Here is a 17,132-nt window from a genome sequence, read left to right on the forward strand (position 1 = left end):
GGGCGCAGTGTATGTGTGGGGCACAGGGGGTGTAGGGGATACAGGGGGCACAGGGGACAGGTGTGTGGGGCGCAGTGTATGTGTGGGGCACAGGGGGTGTAGGGGATACAGGGGGCACGGGGGAGGCGGTGTGTGAGGGTCACGGGGGGTACATGGGGGGTGGGGCACAGGCCGGTCAGCCCCGCCCCCTTCAGCTACCGGAAGTGCCCGGACCCTTTAGAGGGCGGGACCGGCCGGAAGTGTCCGGCGCGCTGGGGCTGCTGCACGGGCTGGGCCGGAAGTGCCGTGTCCACGTGGGGAGGCGGCGGCGGCGGCGGCGGCGGCAGCATGGGGCGCGAGGGCAAGGTGCGGGGGGGTCTGGGCCCGTGGGGGGGAGGGGGTCCCAGGCCGGTGTGATGGTGGGGGAACATGGGGGTGCTGGAGGTGGGGGGGGGCAGGGTGTGGGAGATGGGGGTCCCAGGGGATGTGATGGTGGGGGGAACAGGGGGGTGCTGGAGGTGGGGGGGGCAGGGTGTGGGGGGAGGGGAGATGGGGGTCCCAGGCCGGTGTGATGGTGGGGGAACATGGGGGTGCTGGGGGGGGGGGGGCAGGGTGTGGGGGGAGGGGAGATGGGGGTCCCGGGGGGGTGTGATGGTGGGGGGAACAGGTGGGTGCTGGAGGTGGGGGGGGCAGGGTGTCGGGGGAGGGGAGATGGGGGTCCCAGGGGGGGTGTGATGGTGGGGGAACAGGGGGGTGCTGGAGGTGGGGGGGGCAGGGTGTGGGGGGAGGGGAGATGGGGGTCCCAGGGGGGGGTGTGATGGTGGGGGGAACAGGGGGTGCTGGAGGTGGGGGGGGCAGGGTGTGGGGGGAGGGGAGATGCAGGGGGGGTGTGATGGTGGGGGGAACAGGGGGGTGCTGGAGGTGGGGGGGGCAGGGTGTGGGGGGAGGGGAGATGGGGGTCCCAGGGGGGGTGTGATGGTGGGGGGAACAGGGGGGTGCTGGAGGTGGGGGGGGCAGGGTGTCGGGGAGGGGAGATGGGGTTCCGGGGGGGGTGTGATGGTGGGGGAACAGGGGGTGCTGGACGTGGGGGGGCAGGGTGTGGGGGGAGGGGAGATGGGGGTCCCAGCTGGACGTGGGGGGCGCTGCTGACCCCCTGCCTCCTCCCCCGCAGACCAAGAACCAGAAGCGGGCGCGGGCGGGCCGCCCAGCAGCGGGCCCAGGAGCAGTTCGCCTCCGTCCCTCACTCCTTCGTCTTCCACCGCGGGCGCGTGGGCCGGAGCCTGCAGCAGCTCATCCTGGACGTGCGGCGGGTGATGGAGCCGTTTACAGCCAGCACCCTGCAGGTGAGCCCCCGCGGCCGGCCGGCCGCCCTCCCCACGCCCAGGGGTCCCAGCCCCTGCTGCTGGGTGCCGCAAAGCCGGCGGGTCCACAGAGGCCGGGCTTTGAATTCAATGTCGCGCGGGCAGGACTCCTGGGTTCTGTCCCGGCACCAGGAGGGCCGCGGGGTCTAGTGAGTTAGAGAGGGGTGGGGTGGGAGCCAGGACGCCGGGGTTCTCTCCTGGCTCTGGGCGGGGAGCACAGTCTCTGGGAACACCCCTTTTCAGGCCACAGGCCCCGGGTGAGTGTGGCGGGGTAGCGTGACACTTGCCGTCTTCCAGGTACGGAAGAAGAACTCGCTGAAGGATTTTGTGGCGGTGGCGGGGCCCCTGGGCGTGACGCACTTCCTGGTCTTCACCAAATCCCCCACCAACGTCAACTTTGTAAGTGGTACGATGGGGGCTGGGGGGATTTGGGAGAGCCTGTGGGGCTGGGGGGAATACTCAGTCCCCTGGCTCGTGCCTGGTCAGGCTAGAACAGCTCCCTGGGTTCAGGAAGGGGCAGGCCTCTCCCCATGGCTGGGAGGAGTCTTGCTGGGGCCTTTGCTTGATTGCTTGAGCCTTTTTTCCTGCCACCATCTTCCCCTACAGCCTGGTCCGGAGCACAGGGCCGGCGCTGTCCGGCATTGCCCTGAGCTGGGGTGCAGGGAGGCGTGTGCCTAGCTGGGTGCCTGCCTTTCTAGTCCCAGTGACGTTCCTTCCCCTGGGGTCTCCTAGGGGCTCTGCCTCGATGCAGCTGATGAAGCAAATGTTACTGAGCTCGCTCTGTGATTTCAGTTCCAAAGTAAACGCACTGATGTATCCGCCCCGCTTGGCAGAGCGAGAGGTGCAGACCTGGGCAGCCTGCTCGGCACTGCGCCTGGCACCGCCCTGGTGGGTGGGTGCTGTGGTGCTGACCTTACCCTGACTCCTGTGTGTGTCTGTCTCTCCCGCAGAAACTCGTCCGTCTCCCGGGAGGCCCAACACTGACCTTCAAAGTCACACAGGTGGGCTGGGCTGGGGGTCCGGAGCTGCCCCCACCCCTGTTAGTTTGGGATTAGCACGGGCCAGTTATTCCTGCGTCCTTAACTCCCAGGCCAACTAAACGTGTGTGGGTTGTGGGTGTCCAGGTCTGTCCCTGGCACGGAGGTCTGAGCTGGGCCTGTGTAACTCTGCGGGGGAGAGTAAGGGGGTGCTACCCGCACAGCGATCACGCTGCTGCCCTGGCTCCACCGTGCGCTGCTGAGCACAAGCCGGGGCTGCCAAGGGTGACGCCCCCTCCCCGGCCCAGCTATGCAGCACAGAGCCCCCCCTTGCCTCTCACCAGCGCCCCGACCCCCTGCTCTGCTCCACTCTCCAGTACTCGCTCATCAAGGACGTGGTGTCCTCCCTGAAGCGCCACCGCATGCACGAGCAGCAGTTCACACACCACCCGCTGCTGGTGCTCAACAACTTTGGCCTGCAGCAGATGCACATCAAGCTGATGGCCACCATGTTCCAGAACATGTTCCCCTCCATCAACGTGCACAAGGTGGGTGCGGGGGGGGGGGGGCGCGCGGGGGCCCCCAGCCTGTGCTGCAGGAAGCATGGGGTTCCTTGGGGGCTGGCAGGGGTGGGGGGAAGCCCCGCTGTGGCTGGTGCTCGTCTCTGGTGCTCACGGCCGTGCGGCTCTGCCCCCAGGTCAACCTCAACGCCATCAAGCGGTGCCTGCTGATCAGCTACAACTCGGACTCCCAGCTTCTGGACTTCCGGCACTAGTAAGGGTCTGCGCTGGGGACGGGCGGCGGTCGGGGCTGTGCACCGAGGGAGATGGACTGGGCTGTGTGAGAGGGGAAGGGGGGCTCCGCCTCGGCAGGTGACCCCTACGGCTCTGCCTGGCTGGATGCTGGTGATGAGGGTATAGTCTGCTGATGGCTCGGTGATTTCATCCTCTAGTAAACGCTCTGAGGCATCCAGAGGGAGGGAACCGGGGGGGATCGTAGCCAGACAGACAGACACACGCTAGCAGCTTGCTGTCTTTGAGCAGCTCCTTCTTCCGGCTGTCACCTGAATCCCTGGCGTCTCAGAGCACCAGGCGCAGAACCTGACCCCGACCGGCTCCCTTTGGCACGTCCACACGGGGCTCGGCCCCTTCCCAGGACAAACCCCGTAGGACAAACCCCGTCCCAGCAGCGGGGGAGAGCAGGGTGTGCGGGGGTGGGCTGTGCTTCTTGCTCCGCTGGCTGCACGGCCTGACCGGGAGCAGCTGTGGAGCGCTGGGTTCGAATCACGTCGCAGTTCCCCCGGCGCGGTTTCCACCGTCCGTTCCCTGCCATTGCCAGGCTCGCCCTCGCTGCTAAGCTGGTCAGTCCCGTCTCCCCTCCCTGAGCTGGGTCCTTCTCGGCCCCTCCTGCTCCCAGAGTCCCCCTGCCCACTGAGCTGGGTGACCTGGTGCGTGACCCCTCCCGTCTCCTCTCCCCCAGCAGCCTGAAGGTGGTGCCTGTGGGGGCGAGCAAAGGCCTCAAGAAGCTGCTGCAGGAGAAATTCCCCAACATGAGCCGGCTGGAGGACATCAGTGAGCTGCTGGCCAAGTGAGCGCTGGGCCCGGGGGCTGGGCTGGGCTGGGGAGGTGGCAGTGGAGGGCCAGGATCTGAGACACTGCAGCGCCTGGCGGGTCAGTCCAGCCCTGCCCACCCACTCCCACGGGCAGGTCGCCCTGCGTCGCCCGTTGTCTGTGCCCCTGAGCTTGGGAACCAGGAGCTCGGTGCCTGGGCGCTTGGGAGTTGCCCACGGGGCATGGGCTGGGGAGGGGCCTCTGAGGCTGCACTTGTACAGTGAGCAGAGATTGGCTTAGAGCGGGGGTGGGGGGCTGGGAGCCCGGACTCCTGGGGTCTCTCCCTGGCTCTGGGAGGGGGTGGGGGCTGGTGGTTGGAGCAGGGGTGGGGCTGGGAGCCAGGACTCCTGGGGTCTCTCCCTGGCTCTGGGAGGGGGTGGGGGCTCTGCCAGGTTGTGTCCTGTGACGGGCTGGGGTTTTCCCCGTAGGGACATTAATCCTGTCGGAGAGCGAGGCCGAGCAGGACGGGACCCACAATATCCTGGAGCTGCCCCAGGCATACGCGGGCCGGGGGAACATGAAGGCCAGCAGAGCGCTGTGCGTCTCACCGAGGTGTGTGCAGCCCCCAGGGGCAGGGGGTGGGGCCAGGGGTGGGGGGGGCGGGGCCAGTTGGCACGGTGTGATGACAACAGAGACCTTGATAGCACCATGATCTTCAAAGTAAACGTTCTGATCCGGCCACGGGCTGCGTGGGAGGCCGGGGGGGCTCCACACCCCCCTGCCTGCTCCGCCGGGGCTCCCAGCTGTGACCAGGCAGGGGCCTGGGGCCTGCCCTTGTCTGATGGATTCTGTCGCCTCCCTCGCAGATCGGGCCCCGAATGACCCTGCAGCTCATCAAGGTGGAGGAAGGGTTGAACCAGGGCAACGTACTCTACCACAGCTTCAGTAAGTGCCCGGCCGGCGCCCATCGTCCCCCTCCGGGTCTACCAGGCCCCACGTCACTCCCGTTCTCTGCCCGTGAGTGGCGAGTTCGAATCCACGGGCTCTGTCCCCACTGAGCCCCTCCCCCTTCCCCCCCCAGTTCTCAAGACGGAGGAGGAGCTCCGGGCGGCCCTGGCCAGGAAGGAGGAGCGGCTGCGGCTGAAGGCAGAGCGGCGCCGCAGGCAGGAGGCCGACGTGCAGCGCAAGAAAGGAGCAGCGGAGGCCCACAGGTGAGCAGGAGCCCCCCCCCCCATCCCTGTCCTGTCTGGGGGCAGCAGCAGCTGGCCGGGTTGGTGGTGGGCTTGAGGGAGAGGAGCCTGGTGCATGCTGGGAGTTGTAGTCCCCTCGGGGGCTGACGCTGGTGCTTTGGGGTGGCAGGAAGCAGAGCCTGGCCGGGATCAGGAGGAAGCAGCAGCAAGGGGAGGATGGTGACAGTGGAGCCGAGGATCCTGGGATGCCGGCGGACCAGGACCTGGCCAACCAATCAGACGACGACGCAGAATATTACCGGCAGGAAGTGGGCGAGGAGCCCGACGCAGGTGAGTCGTGACCCCAGACGAGCTGGCCTGGGCCTGCTCCCAGCCCAGGGACGGGGGGGGAGCCGGGGTCCCCGAGTCTCCACGCCGGGTGCCAGCTGATGATGTGAATCTTCCTGAGCGTGTTCTGTGAGTTCAGTTCAAAGTAAACGCACTGATGCACCTGGCAGAGCCCTGTCACGCTGGGTCTAGCCCCCCACCCCGGCTCCGGCGCAGCCCCCGGCAGAGCCTTGTCACGCGGCCTGAGCTGGGTCTAGCTCCCTCCACCCCCCGCGCTGGGTCTAGCCCCCCGCCTGCGCAGTGCCTTGCCCCCCCGCCTGCGCAGTGCCTTGCGGCTGGTGTAGCTGGAATTGAAGCCTAGTTTTGGGGATGGGGGGGGTCCCATCTTCAGCCAGCTCTGCCTTCTGAGCCCCTGGTGCTCGGGGGGGGGGGGGGAATCCCTTGGTGGGTGGTTCTGGTAACGCACCCTGGGGCCATCTCGCAGCCCCGGTGCCCAGTGGGTGGGTGATGGCCCGGTGCCTCATCTCCCTGTCCTATGGGACCCTATTCCCCTACCCACGGGGACCTGCCTGTCCTGGATCGTGACTCTCGGTTCTCCCCCCATCTCTAGATCTGTTCCCCAAAAGCACCAAGAGGAAACACGGGCCCCTGCGCTCCCCCCAGCCCAGCAAGAGACTCAGAACAGCCAGCCGGGGGAGCAGCCTGCCAGCCGCAAGGCGAAGCACAGGAGACCCCCTGGCCAGATGCAGCGGGGCGGGCGCAGCCCCAGGCAGCAGAGGGAGCTTGGGAACTCTCAGAGGCCTGGCCAGCAGAAGGACCCACGGAGCCCTAAGGGCCGCGGGCAGCAGCGAGGAGCACGGAGTCCAAAGCCGAAAGGACCCAGGCATCCGGCGCAGCAGGGAACCAAGCGAGGCCCTAGGCTCAAAGGGCCGGGGAAGCCAGGGCTGCGGAGGAAGCAGGCAGCCCGGGGGGCAGGGGGGCGCCAGAGGCCCCGGGCCCCCAAGAAGGGGCAGCACTAGCCCCCCCCAGGACATCTGCCTTATCATAGACTGGGGGAACGGGGGTGGGGGCTGGCTGTTCAATAGATCACTCTGCATTGCTCTCTGGTCTGTGTGCTGGTGCTGTGTGTGTGGGGGAGGGGGTGCCCTGCCCTGCCCTCCCCTCCCAGCCAGGTCCCGTGCGGCCCCTGCTCAGGCACGGCCAGCGCTGCTGGCTGGGTGCTGCCAGCCTCTGAGCTGCGCTGGGGGGCAGGATGGGATCTCTGGGCGGTTGCCGCCCTTCCCCGATGTGGCGGAAGGCTGGAGGCTGAGGCGCGGGCTGCCAGGGCAGGGTGCTAGGCCCTCCCACCACCCTCGGGCTGGGGGGGAAGGGGTGGAGCAGCGTCTTCAGGCTGCAGCCAGCTGCCAGCAGGAAGGAACACCCTGCTACTGCTTCCCTCTCCAGCCTGCGGCGGGTCCTGCTGCCCCCGGGCGCAGCGCAGTGCCAGGTGAGGGCGGCTGGGGGGCATTTCTGGGCGTTCTCAGGCCAGGGGGCCATGCTGCACTGAATGCTGGGGGGTTGGGTGGGCGACGCCACGGCTTGCCGCTCTCCCGGAGGGGTTGCAGCTGCTGCGGGCCCCTGGAGCAGCATCGCCAGTCCATGGGGTGGGGGGGGATTGTTCTGGCCCTAGAGCTGCCAAGGGCAGAGCGGGTCTGGGGGCGGGGGAGAGCTGAGCCCCCTGTGCTGCGGGGGGGACAGGGTGAGTGACCAGCTGTGGGGAGGTGGGGGGAGCTTGAGCTGGGGGCGGCTGGCAGGGGGAGGAGACACCTCACAGGCTCAGCATCGTGGGGGGCAGCTGTCCCCAGAGCTGTCCTTGCAGCAGGCAGGGGTTGGGGACACCGGCTCCCAGGGGTGGGGGGAGCAGTTGTGGCTCTGGGGCAGGGAGCAGGCCCAGGGAAGCACATGGTGGGGAGAAGGTTCTACCATAAGAGTGGCTCTGCCCTGGGGGGGTGGGGGGCAGTGGTGACTGAGCTGGGCCAGCCCCTCACAGCCAGGCATGGGCAGACCCCCCCGGCTTAAACCCCTGTTGGAAAGGGGCAGTGAAGACCATGGGGCCGGGGCAGCGCTGTTCCCAGTACAGTAACTCCTCACTTACAGTCCTCCCGGTTAACGTTGCTGAGCCGTTAGGGAACGTGCTCGTTTGGCAGCCGCCTGCTTTGTCCACTGCCCGGTGGAGTGAGCTGGTGGGGCTTGGAACCAGGGGGGGCCGGCTCCCCTAAGTCCCCTGGGCAATAGCCAACCAGCAGGCTACCAATTGCCGGCAGTTCCTCCCCCCACTACCCTGTGCTGCTCCTGGGAGCCTCCTGCTTGCTCTAGCCCCTCACTTCCCCCTTTCCCCCTGTAATTTCAGGGTGTCCCTCTCCCTCTTCTGCACCCCGCTTACCCCATTTCCATAGGGGGGGGGACAGAGGGAGCTTCCAGGCAGCAGCAGCAGTCTCCGCAAGCTGCTCTAATTAACAAGGCAGTGGGGTCAGCTACTTAAAGGGGAAATGTGCATCTCCCGCTCTCAGGCCTGGCTACGCTCAAACCTTCAAAGTGCTGCCGCGGGAGCCCTTTGAAGTGCATGTGGTCGCGTTCTCACAGCGCAGCAGGTACTCCACCTCCCCCGGGGGATTAGCTCCCCGCGTACACTGGCGCTGGACAGCGCTGAAACTTGCGGCGCTCGGGGGTGTTTTTCAACACCCCCTGAGCAAGTAGGTTGCAGCGCTGTAAAGCGCCAGTGTAGCCATAGCCTCAGACACGCCCGGTGTCTCGGCGATGCTGCCCTGTAGAGCGAGGCCTACATTAACAACGTGTTAACCTTGAGGGCTCAGCCGAGTGCTAGTTCATCATTTAGCAGCAAGGCATTCCCTGGGAAATATCCCACCCTCTGACTCCACCACCTCAACCAGCTTCACAATCATCGCCGCTCTGTCCCACTATTAAATTGTTTGTTAAAACGTATACTGCATGTGTGTGTGTGTGTATATAAATATATAGTCTTTTGTCTGGTGAAAAAAATTTGCCTAGAACCCAACCCCCCATTTGCATTAATTCTTATGTGGAAATTGGATTTGCTTAACATCGTTTTGCTTAAAGTCGCGTTTTTCAGGAACAGAACTAGGAAGTGAGGAGTTACTGTAGCCAGCTGCAGCCTGGGGGGGTTCCTCGGGAACGTTCACCTGCAGTGGGGGGGGGGGGGGGAAGAACATGATATATGGGGCTGGCCGTGGCCGCTCACTGGGTGCACCATGTGGTCAGTCCCAGCCCCTCTTCAACCTGCACTAGCTGCCCAGAGGTCCTGGCTGGGCCCCTCCAGCAACACCGCGCAGGGAACAGACCTGCCAGCACAGCCTGTTCTCACCAACCAGCGTGTGAAAGTTCCACCCCTCCCTGCCTAGGCGGAGACCCTGCAGCCACCTCAGCATCCGGCCTGCAGGGGTGAGCTCAGCCCCCAGGCGCAGGCAGGGAACCTCTAACCCAGCCCCCCCTTCCTTTGCCCCAGGATGAGTGCTACAGGTGCGGAGGGGCCGGGGGCCTGCAATGTTTCCTTCAGTAAGTTCAGGAGCACATGTGGCCAGCGGTGACGGTGGAGTTCTTCCTGGCCTTCGCCGCAACGCCTTCGCCATCTACCGCTTCGTGGCGCGTGAGCGCACCTGGCACACGGGCATCGTGTATTCCTTCAACTGGCCGTCAGCGACCTGCTCTACGCCTCTCCCTGCCCTTCCTGGCCGCCTACTACTACCCGCCCAAGCACTGGCGCTACGGCCTGGCCCTCTGCAAGCTCGAGCGCTTCCTCTTCAGCTGCAACCTGTACGGCAGCATCTTCTTCCTCACCTGCATCAGCCTGAACCGCTACCTGGCATCGTGCACCCGCTGCTGGTGCACGGCCGGCTGGAGCCGCGCCACGCCAAGCTGCTGAGCGGCGCCGGCTGGCTGCTGGTGGCCGGCCTCTCCGCCCCCACCCTGCACTTCTCGGAGCTGCAGCCCAGGGGGAACTGCAACCGAGTGCCTGGGCAGCGCCACGGACGAGCAACTGCCCCACTACCTGCCCTACAGCCTCTTCCTGGCGGCCTTCGGCTGCGGGCTGCCCTTCCTGCTCACGCTCTTCTCCTACGCGGCCATCCTCCACACCGTCTGCCGCAACCCCCACATCACGTGGCTGGAGAGCGCAAGGTGGGGAGGCTGGTGAGCGTGGGGGTGGCCCTCTACGCTGTCTCCTACCTGCCCTACCACACCCTGCGCAACCTCAACCTGCACCTGCGGCAGCAGTGTCTGCTGGGCAAGGCGCCGCACTACCAGCACGCGCTGTTCGTCCACTCCGCCTACCAGCTCAGCAAAATCCTGGTCACCCTCAACATCTGCGCCCACCCGCTGCTCTACGGCGCCCTGGCCGACAGCATGCGGGGCTGGTGCAGGGCCCCCCGCGGGCAGGACAGGGGCCAGCCCTCAGAGAACACGGAGCTCAAGGCCTGTGGCTGACACCGGGGATGGAACCAGCCTCTTCCACCCCCCCCGCCCCCACTTTGTGCTGCCAGCACACAGGACTGGCTCTCCCCCCCGCAGCCCAGGCCAGACCACGCAGGGGGTACAGCAACTGCTCCGGCTGCCTGCCCCAAACTCTGGGGGGCAGCTCCTCCCTCCTCAGCTAGACGCCAACCCCCCTCTGAGCCCCTCAGCGAGTGGGGCTTGTGACACCCCCGTTACCGCAGCGGGGGCTGGGCTCCTGCGAGATCGGCCATTAAAGCAGAGTCAGCCGGCTGCGGTGTCCTGTCGCTCTCTTACAGCGCCTGGGCCGGCTGCATCCGCAACCCCTGCGCAGGCTGCAAGCGGGAGCAGAGCTCAGAGCCGCCTGGTTCCTGTGCCTGTCACCACGGCCCCCGCAGCGCAGCAGGGCCATGAGCCCCCCATGCGCCGCCGACTCGGCCCCCGCAGCGCAGCAGGGCCGTGAGACCCCCCATGCGCCGCGACTCTGCGCCCGTCACATGGCCCCACGGCGCTGGGACGCTGGAGGCTGAGTCAGCCCCCGCTCCCGCCAGCCGCATTGCGTAACATGGAGCTCGCTGCCGCCAGCCCCCACAACCCCAACTTCCTGCCCGCCTGAGAGATGTGCAGGGGGGCCGGCCCGGCCCGGCGCAGGCGGGGGAGGAAGTGAGACCGCCACACGCCCGGGCTGGGATGAACTTTATTAACAACCAAGTCTCCCAACAGCGTCAGCCATTCCTTGGTGCAGCAGCAGGCAAGGTGCCGGCCTCAGTTGGTGGAGGGTCTGTGTGGGGAAGAGGGGGGTTAGAATGGGAATGAAGCCGGGAATCAGCTCTACCCTCCCCCTCCCCACGCTCCAACCCACCCCCCGCCCCACCATGGGACAGCAGCCAGAGAGCAGCCAAGGGGGGCAGCCACAGGGGACCCCCCCCACATCTGCCCCAGGCCTGGCACTCACTTGGCCCATTCCACGTTGAGGATGAGGTGGTCATAGCCAAAGCCGGAGACACCGGCGATGGCGCGGGCGGCATCCTCGCGCCGGTGGAAGCTGATGAAGGCAAAGCCCTGGGGGAGGAAGCAGGTGGTGAGAGCAGGGTGGGGGCTCACTCCAGTCCCTGGGACCCCCAGAAAGAAGGGGGGGTTGTGGGACAGTGCCTGGCATGGCCTGGTTCTCTCCCCGCCCCCTCCCCCCCAAGGCCTCACCTTGGACTGCCCCGTGGTCTTGTCCTTGGCCAGGTAGATCCTGGAGATGGAGCCGAAGGGGCGGAACAGCTCCTGCAGGTCGGTCTCCCGCGTGTCTCCGACAGGTTGGTGACCCGGATGGTGGCGTTGTCATCGGCTGGCGAGAGAGGGGCGGGTCAGGGCAGCCAGCAGCATAGCGCTGCCAGAGCCCTGGGGATCCCAAGCTGGGTGAGCGGGGAAGAGTCCAGCGCGAGTCACACGCACCCTGCAGGAGGTGCCGTCAGCCCACTGCACGTGGGGAAACCGAGGCACGGAACTGGGGAAGCACCGTGAGTCCAGGCTGCCCTCCAGTCTAGTGGCGATAAGTGGAAAGGGCCGCTGGTCTGCAGCTCAGCCCTGCCCCGTGGTGGGCGCCAGGCCCCGGCACTTACCCCGGCGGTTGGGCTGCATGGACTCCCCGCGGCGGCTGGCTCCGTCACGCAGCTGGGCGGGACGTACTTCCCCGTCTTGCTCTGCTGGGCCTGCACCGGCTCCGGTTCTGGGAGAGCAGGAACACAGGGCTTTGAGCAGTGCCCGGATCCCACCCATCCCCCACCTCCAGGGACCTGCCCTCCCCTCAGCCCCACTGGGGAGTCCCCGCTGCACCCCCTCCCTATAGCCATCACTGGGAGTCCCCGCTGCGCCTGCTCCCCGGGGACCTGCTGCCCCTCAGCCCCCACTGGGGAGCCCCTGCTGCAGCCCCTCCCCATAGCCATCACTGGGGAGCCCCCGCTGCACCCCCTCCCCATAGCCATCACTGGGGAGCCCCCGCTGCGCCCGCTCCCCGGGGACCTGCCTGCACCTCAGCCCCCACTGGGAAGCCCCCGCTGCACCCCTCCCCCCCGGGACCTGCCTTCCCCTCAGCCCCCACTGGGTGGCCCTGCTCTGCGCACACACACACACCCCGTGACCCTAAGAGCCTTTAAGCCAGTTGGCAGAGGAGCAGCCAAACGGTATCTGTAAGCTCTACAATCCCCAGCGACCCGCCGCTGGCTGGTCGGGCTGCATGTGACCAATTGTGCGCACTGAAAAGACGTTCTTAAAATCTCCCACAGAGGCAGCGGCTCGACCTGCCTGCCCGAGGCCAAGGGACGGGCACTGCCCTGTCTGCAGGGACCAGGCTAACCAGCGGAGGAGGAAGTGCCATAGCTCGCTGACAAGCAAAGGACAAAGGACAACAGAAAGACATTTGCATCTAAGGCAACCGAAGTGATCACGCCAGCGGAGAGGGCAAAGGGACCTGAGCTTGGCGCCTGCCCCCAAAGGGGCTTTGCCTGGGTTCACTTTGCAGAGGTTTTCGGGATGATGGAAGGGGACAAGGGGGGCCGCTCAGTATTCACCCTCTGGCTCCGCAGCCCCTGGGTGGCAGGGAACGTTTCCTGGCAGGCACTGGCAGAGCAGGGAGTTTGCTGGAGGCAGGCGGGCCAGGGCAGAGCCTACGCTCCAGCAGACGGGTAACACGGGGCTTCTGGGTCTGGGCTCCCCGAGGAGAGCGGCACGGCGCCGCAGCAGGATTTACGCACCGGGGGCTGGCCGGGGCTCACACGTCAAGCACTGGCAGACGAGATTTGTAAGTGACTCAGAGCGAGACGCCCGGGAAGAGGCAGAGCTGGCCTCAGCTTGGGGGTTTCTGTTGATTTTGGGTGAGGCAGTAGAATGAAAAAGGATAGAAACGAGCAGCAGCAAAACGGCCACGAAGTTGGAGCTGGCCAGAAGGGGCTGCACAGAGGAGGCGGGGCACTGAAAGGAGCGCGGAGAGGGGGAGGCAGGAAACAGCGGCCCACCAGCGACTCATGGCCTGAAAGCAGCAGCAGCCCGGGGGGAAGGAAAGGCAGCCAGGCTAAACGAGGGGGCACAGCTCTCAGGTTTTCCCTATCCCCACAGTGGGCCCTGCACACCCAGGCGGGGGGGGGGTTCGAAGAATCCCTCACCCCTTCGGAGACTGTGAATCGAGCACAGCGAGTCCCCACGCTGGGCGACCCGTTGGGCGCGGACAGGCTTTGAAATACGCGCCTGAGCAGAACCCACCAACGCGCCAGCTGAGTCAGAGCGTGTGTAGGGCGGGCGATTTAACCAAGAGACGGGCAAAGGGGCACAGTCATGCCCCCGCTGCACCCCCCTCCCCCACTGCATCCCCCTCAGCCTCCATTGGGGATCCCTGCTGCTCCCCCCGCCCATCCCCCACTGTACTCCCGGGCTCCCACCTGCCCTGTTCACCCCCCGTGCAGTGACCGTGCCCTGCCCAGGGCCGCCCGCACCTCCTGGAAGCTTCTCCTTCTCGCCCGTGGACAGGCCCAGCTGCTCAGCCAGTTCCTTCTGCATGGGGCCCAGCGTGTCCTTGTAGGGGCAGCGCGTCGTCCAGTGGTCGCCCTTGCAGATCCGGCACGACACGATCTTCTGCCCCTTCAGCTTGTTCATGGGGTCCTCCTCCTCCTGGCAGTTCAGGTCCTGCAGCAGATGGGGCCGCGCCGTCAGCCCCCGGGAGACCTCCCCACTGGGAGTGGGAGCCCCAACCCTCCACTGGGGCTCCCCCATCCCCACTACCCCAAAGCCGGCGAGCCAAGGCTCCCCTCCCCATCCCAGAGTAGCCCAGTTCCACACGCTGGGCAGACAGACCCTGCCTGGTCCCCTTGAGATCCCATTAGCCACCCAGAGACCTACTTTACCCCCGCAGCCCCCCGGTTAGCCCAGCCCCCACTCACCTCCTTGCTGGTGATGAAGGTCATGAAGACGTCATCGCTCACCGTGGTCGTGGCCACATTGGGGCCCGGAGCATCAAACTCAGAGTTGCCGAATTTCTTCCAGTTCTGGGGGAGAGCCAATGATCACAGCAGGTGTTGGGGAGCTGAGGGGATAATGGGGACATGCTCTCCCCCCCCCCCCCACGTTCCTGGGCCTTGCCCCCTCTAGCAGGACATGACACCAAGTGCCCCGCAGGTGTGGGAGCCCCAGCGTGGCCAGCCCCTAGTAGCCCCAGGAAAGCCCCACTGGCTCTGACCCCTTGCCCGGGCTCAGCAGCCCCCGTTGCCCAGCAGAGGGCTAACCCAGCGTGAGGGCAAGGGGCTCCCAGGAGAGCCGTGGGGATGGGAGGAGGGACTGGCAGCGAGATGAGGGAGGAAGCAGAGCCCTGGGGTGAGCTGGCAGGGCTGGGAAGCATTTCCCAGCTCCCTGCACAGACATCTGCTAAGCCACCCCCAAGGCAAACGGCCCGTGCGGATTAACCCCTCGTGGTCCTGCTATCCCAGCGCGAGCCCACTCACCTTCCGCCGTGCCACAGCCTTGGAGGCCTTCCTGGTCTCAATTCGGAAGGTGCGGATGATCTGCAGAGGAACGACAGTGCCAGTTGCTGAGCGCCATGGGGGCAGGCGGGGTCACGGCGTGCCAAGGGGAGCGGTGCTGACGCTGGGCCCGCAACCAGATGCTCCAGTTGGAGACAAGCTTGGCTGCTTCGCTCCGGCTTCCGGCCGCCATCTGCCCCGCCTGCATTCCAATGGGGCTGGGAACACCGCACATGGGGGATTCCTAGTGGGGCCGGTCCTTGCAATTAGGAGAAAGTGGAGGGAAGGGAAAAGCAAACAAAGCCACCCAGTCAGGAGAGCTCCACTGCTCAGGATGTACGGTCCTGCCCCGGGAAGGGGCTATGGGGAGCGATCCAGCCCCAGGACGGGAACAGGCTGGCTTGGACACAGTGGATTTCGCAGCGGGAGCTGGGGAGGATTCCAGCCTGGAGCACGGTGCACCGTGGGGCCCGCTGGCGCCCGCTCCCCAGCCCCACCACTCACCTTCACCTTGCGCCCATCCTCCTCCTCCCGGTACTCGGTGATGGTTTTGATGTTCCCGTTGATGAGCTCTTTTGGGGATGGGAGGGGACCTGCAGAGGGAAGGGGGGAGGCTGGTGAGACAGCTGCGTGACCAGGTGTTCATGGTGTGGGGTTCTGCGCCCCGGCTCTTACCTGCTTTCAGCAGCTCAACGTCTGCGCTAAGGTCCCCGCTCAGGGGGGTGTCCTTCAGCCCCCCGCTCGAGGGAGTGTCCTTCAGCCCCCCGCTCAGGGGAAGGTCTTTCAGGGGGAGGTCCTTCAGCAGCTCGCTGGTGATGCATTTGTCTGGAGAGGGGAAGCAGCTGTTATGCCTCTGCGAGGTCTCAGAGCTGAGCTAACGACGGGGGTGGAGGGCCAGGAATGAAGCCCCCCGGGCTGGGGATCGGAGAGGCTGCACTGCCATCCCGCAGCAGAGCCCCTGGTGCCCCCGAGGGGCTGCACGGGCGGGAATCTCACGTCCCAACAGGCCGTGGGGGCCCCATGGGGAATCGCCGGGTCCCCCCACGAGGGCGGCCCAAGGAGCAGAGCTGCCCTGGGGGGCAGGGGGAAGCCCCCTGCGCAGGCTCTGACCCGGCACTCGTCCCCACAGCATCTCCATGTAACCAGCAACGCGTCTAACCCCCACCACCACACACACACACACACACACACACACACACACACACACACACACACACACACACGGGTTAAACCAATGTTCCCTCTAACTTTTTTACATCCATGTGCAGAATTAATTTTGTTACGTGCACCAGCATGGCGGTGATGTGCGGCAGGGGTGGGGCTGAGGGGTTCAATGTGGGGCGAGGGCTCTGGGGATGAGGGGTTTGGGGTGGGGGCTTCCTGGGGGCTTTGGCAGGGAGACCGGCCTCCCCCCAGCTCTCGCGGCAGCGGGGGGCGGGGGGGGGGGCTGGGCCCCGGGGGGGGCGGGGGCTTCTCACCGTCATCTCCCTCCTCCTCCACCTGGTCGGCCCAGCTGGGCTTCGAGCTGCGGAGACAGAGAGTCAGAGGCCGCCGGCCCCGGGCCCCCCAAATCCCGCCCCCCGCCCCCCCCCATTCCCCCCGCCCCCAAATCCCGCCCCCCCCATTCCCCCCGCCCCCAAATCCCGCCTCCCCGGACCCCCCCATTCCCCCCGCCCCCCGGGGTCCCCCCATTCCCCCCCGCCCCCGGGGCCCCCCCATTCCCCCCGCCCCCAAATCCCGCCCCCCCCGGAGCCCCCCATTCCCCCCGCCCCCAAATCCCGCCCCCCCCATTCCCCCCGCCCCCAAGTCCCGCCCCCCGGGGCCCCCCGAGCCCCGCCCCCCTCACTCGTAGTCCCCCGTCGGCATCGCGGCGACGGTGGCGCCTCACGCAGCAGGACTCGGCCTCGCTGGCTCGCGCAGACCGGAAGCGGAAGGGCGCGCGGAGCAGCGAGTCCCGGGCTAGAGCGTCCCCGGAAGCCGGGCCCAGCGAGCCGCCGGGAGGCCGGAAGGGGAATCGCAGCGCGGCCGCGAGGCGTCACGGGAGTGGCGGGCCCAATGGCGCGCGGTGCATGCTGGGAGCGCTGTGGCCGCGATGCACGGCGGGAGCCGCGGCACCTGCTGGGACATGGAGTCCCATGGCCCCCTAGCTCGGTACCAGGGCGCGCTGCATGCTGGGAGCCGCACCTGGCCCGGGGGGGGGGGGGGGGCGCGCTGCATGCTGGGAGTCGCACTTGGCCGGGGGGGAGGGGGAGCCGCACTGCATGCTGGGAGCACAGCTGGGGGGGGGGCGCACTGCATGCTGGGAGTCGCACCTGGCCGGGGGGGAGGGGGGGGCCGCACTGCATGCTGGGAGCACAGCTGGGGGGGGGGGGGGGGCGCACTGCATGCTGGGAGTCGCACCTGTAGCGTTACCGTATTTCAACACTGAAAAAAGAGGCCACTCCACGGTGGCCCCTCCCCCGCCCCCCTTCCAACCCCTTCCCCAAAGTCCCTGCCCCCCCCTCTGAGCACCCCACATTCCCCCTCCTCCCTCCCGCTCTGATCTTGGTTGGGGGTTTCTAAGTGCTTCCCTGCTCCCCACTCGCCCCGCAGCCTCTGTGCCCCCCGCCTGCCCTGCCCCTGCTCCCCCCTCCCCCGCAGCCCCTGCGCCCCCTACCTGCCCCTGCGCCCCCTTCACCCTGCAGCCTCTGCACCTCCCACCCCCCCGCTCCCGCAGCCTCTGTGCCCCCCGCCTGCCCTGCCCCTG

General features: G+C 67.0%; 2 protein-coding genes across 2 annotated transcripts; one reads left to right on the forward strand and one right to left on the reverse strand.

Annotated features, from left to right (window-relative positions):
* The first annotated feature begins 312 nt into the window (after nucleotides 1-312).
* On the forward strand, nucleotides 313-9,991 carry LOC101932811 (uncharacterized). The gene is given in 22 exon segments (XM_065576456.1): nucleotides 313-345; nucleotides 1,151-1,177; nucleotides 1,179-1,322; nucleotides 1,638-1,739; nucleotides 2,291-2,341; nucleotides 2,695-2,865; nucleotides 3,015-3,091; nucleotides 3,797-3,904; nucleotides 4,301-4,319; nucleotides 4,376-4,448; nucleotides 4,451-4,479; nucleotides 4,734-4,812; nucleotides 4,949-5,078; nucleotides 5,227-5,387; nucleotides 5,995-7,122; nucleotides 8,963-9,013; nucleotides 9,016-9,081; nucleotides 9,084-9,107; nucleotides 9,110-9,259; nucleotides 9,262-9,406; nucleotides 9,408-9,559; nucleotides 9,562-9,991. Coding segments are annotated over 22 exon segments (3,228 nt in total). The 5' UTR covers nucleotides 313-327; the 3' UTR covers nucleotides 9,885-9,991.
* Nucleotides 9,992-10,573: 582 nt separating this feature from the next.
* EIF3G (eukaryotic translation initiation factor 3 subunit G) lies at nucleotides 10,574-16,392 on the reverse strand. Its single transcript, XM_065575627.1, is given in 13 exon segments — nucleotides 10,574-10,671; nucleotides 10,846-10,952; nucleotides 11,091-11,188; nucleotides 11,191-11,226; nucleotides 11,501-11,554; nucleotides 11,557-11,607; nucleotides 13,367-13,556; nucleotides 13,811-13,915; nucleotides 14,369-14,428; nucleotides 14,891-14,979; nucleotides 15,062-15,211; nucleotides 15,865-15,911; nucleotides 16,233-16,392. Coding segments are annotated over 13 exon segments (1,023 nt in total). The 5' UTR covers nucleotides 16,253-16,392; the 3' UTR covers nucleotides 10,574-10,655.
* Nucleotides 16,393-17,132: the final 740 nt, after the last annotated feature.

The sequence above is a fragment of the Chrysemys picta genome, chromosome 22, assembly GCF_011386835.1.
Source record: "Chrysemys picta bellii isolate R12L10 chromosome 22, ASM1138683v2, whole genome shotgun sequence".
NCBI classification, from domain to species: domain Eukaryota; kingdom Metazoa; phylum Chordata; order Testudines; family Emydidae; genus Chrysemys; species Chrysemys picta.